This window comes from Colobus angolensis, unplaced genomic scaffold (assembly GCF_000951035.1).
Source record: "Colobus angolensis palliatus isolate OR3802 unplaced genomic scaffold, Cang.pa_1.0 Scaffold108, whole genome shotgun sequence".
Taxonomy (NCBI): Eukaryota; Metazoa; Chordata; class Mammalia; order Primates; family Cercopithecidae; genus Colobus; species Colobus angolensis.
In genome coordinates this window covers 5,436,468-5,438,259 of record NW_012111808.1, presented here as the reverse complement: position 1 = coordinate 5,438,259, position 1,792 = coordinate 5,436,468, and the positions used below count along the sequence as shown (strand labels likewise).

Here is a 1,792-nt window from a genome sequence, read left to right as displayed (position 1 = left end):
CCCCGCCCCCACCCCTCCCCGCAATACGTCAACCCAAGCAGTCCCTTTGTTTAGGAATGTCGGTGTCTCTGCAACTCTAAGAGCTCAGGGCCTGCCCTCTACTGCCACGAATTAAATGGAGAAGTAAAGGATGCAAGGGAAAGCTCCTCAAAGAGAGAAGCCAGGAGGGAGAGGAGAATCCCCCGGGGTCAATGAAACAATGCTACTTTTCACCTATCCCCAGGTAGTTACACAAAACGGGAAATTATTTTACAAAAGCACAGCAAGGCAAAGTAATCAAACACACAAATCACACATTATTTGCACTGTGATCATTCTTTGATCAAATAAATACATCAAGCTTTGCCTAGCACCGCTAAGAAAACAATTCATACCCCAAACACCCTTCCCACCCCCAAATACCTTTCATTCCACACTTACGTAGCACACAGGCACACACACACCATGCCAGGGTAGGAGAGCTGCACAGAGCGGAGCCATAACGCGAGCCTGTCTCAGATAATAGCCTTTCTTCCAACCCCACCCCCATCACGAGAGAAAGAGGGAACCTCTGAAAAGAAAGGAGGGAGGGAAAGAAAGAGAAATCGAGAAAGCCTGAATTTCCAGGCATCAACTTTTCATGAAATACACAACCAGGATAGGAAATACCTCCCTGCTGAGTAATGCTTCTTGGGTTGTAAATTCACCTCTCGAAAGGGTAGCCAGACCTGAGCGCGTACCCCGCCAGATGGCAAACCACTCCTACCTGCTCCATCCAGCCTGCCTGTCACGCCGCGCCCGCGACAAGGGTCCCACCCCCCTTTTTGGCAGAGCAACATACCAGTAAGGGCCGAGCGTGGCTGGTCGAAAGAGGACTAGGCAGTGATTTAGAAGGACTGTTTCAAAAGGGGGGAGTGGGAGACACGGAAGAGAGAGTGAAGGTAAAAACAAAGCCCTTTCCAGTGAAACCGACCGCCTGGAAGGCGTGGCTTATTCATTCGCTTTATTAATAAAAGAGATCAATTGAGCTTTCCTCTCCCCACCCACCCCGGAGGTGCCGGGCTTTGAATCCACGGAAGGAAAAAAATGGCAGGGCTGCAAGCTTCCTCCCCAAGTTTTCAGGAGCACCTGCCACCAGCCTTGAACACCTCCCCCACCGAGGCTCCGAAATCCACAATCCTGGCCGTAGACTTTGCAAAACGAGGGGAGGGACACACGCAGCGTGTCCCCCATTCCCGGCGGGATAAGCAAGCACAGGCTTCTGAGCGCCTGCTGATCCACACAATCATGAGACAGAAAGTTCCAGGGGGAAATGATCCGGCTCCTCCGCAGCCCTGGGTCTCCAGCCGCGCGACCCAGACGTGACATGCATCATGGACTCCCGGGCTGCAGGGGCGAGAGGCGGAAAGTTGCCCAACAGCCCCAGGAGACGCTGCTTGGAGAGGAAGGGGGAAGACAGGAAGGGGGAAGAGAGGCGCGCGTGCCCCCTCCCAAAAGCGAGGAGCGGCGGAGTGAACCCCCAGGTCCAAGAGCGCCGCGCCGCTTTATTTACAAACAATGCGCTCGGTTTGCGGAAGGTGGGGGATGCGGAAGGACCCAAGCTCCCCTCGATCCCGCTCTGGGGCCTTCCCGCTTTGGGGCTCCTGCAGACGCCGGGCACGAGCACCCCGGGAGCGGCCCCTTTCCCCTCCCCCTGCCGGCGCGGGACAGGAACTCCCTGGGGAGTCCCGGGCAGGAAGGGGGTGCCACTCACCTCGTCTTCGGAAAGTCCATAGACCGGCTCCCCGAGCCCGGTCGCCATGGAGCCGGCGCC

The 1,792-nt window shown here is 56.2% G+C and overlaps 1 protein-coding gene and 1 long non-coding RNA gene across 2 annotated transcripts in view; both read right to left on the bottom strand.

Moving 5' to 3' along the window:
- The window catches only part of NEDD4L (neural precursor cell expressed, developmentally down-regulated 4-like, E3 ubiquitin protein ligase), a 385,260-nt gene extending 384,763 nt beyond the window's left edge, over positions 1-497 (bottom strand). Inside the window, exon 1 of the mRNA XM_011949557.1 lies at positions 421-497. Within this exon, the coding sequence (XP_011804947.1) occupies positions 421-480 (60 nt within the window). The 5' untranslated portion in view covers positions 481-497. The remainder of the gene's footprint in view (positions 1-420) is intronic.
- A 469-nt stretch (positions 498-966) lies between these two features.
- On the bottom strand, positions 967-1,786 carry LOC105516925. The gene is made up of 2 exons (XR_001002579.1): positions 1,733-1,786; positions 967-1,365 (listed from the first exon to the last, which is right to left on the bottom strand). It is a non-coding gene; the product is annotated as an uncharacterized LOC105516925 (long non-coding RNA).
- Positions 1,787-1,792: the final 6 nt, after the last annotated feature.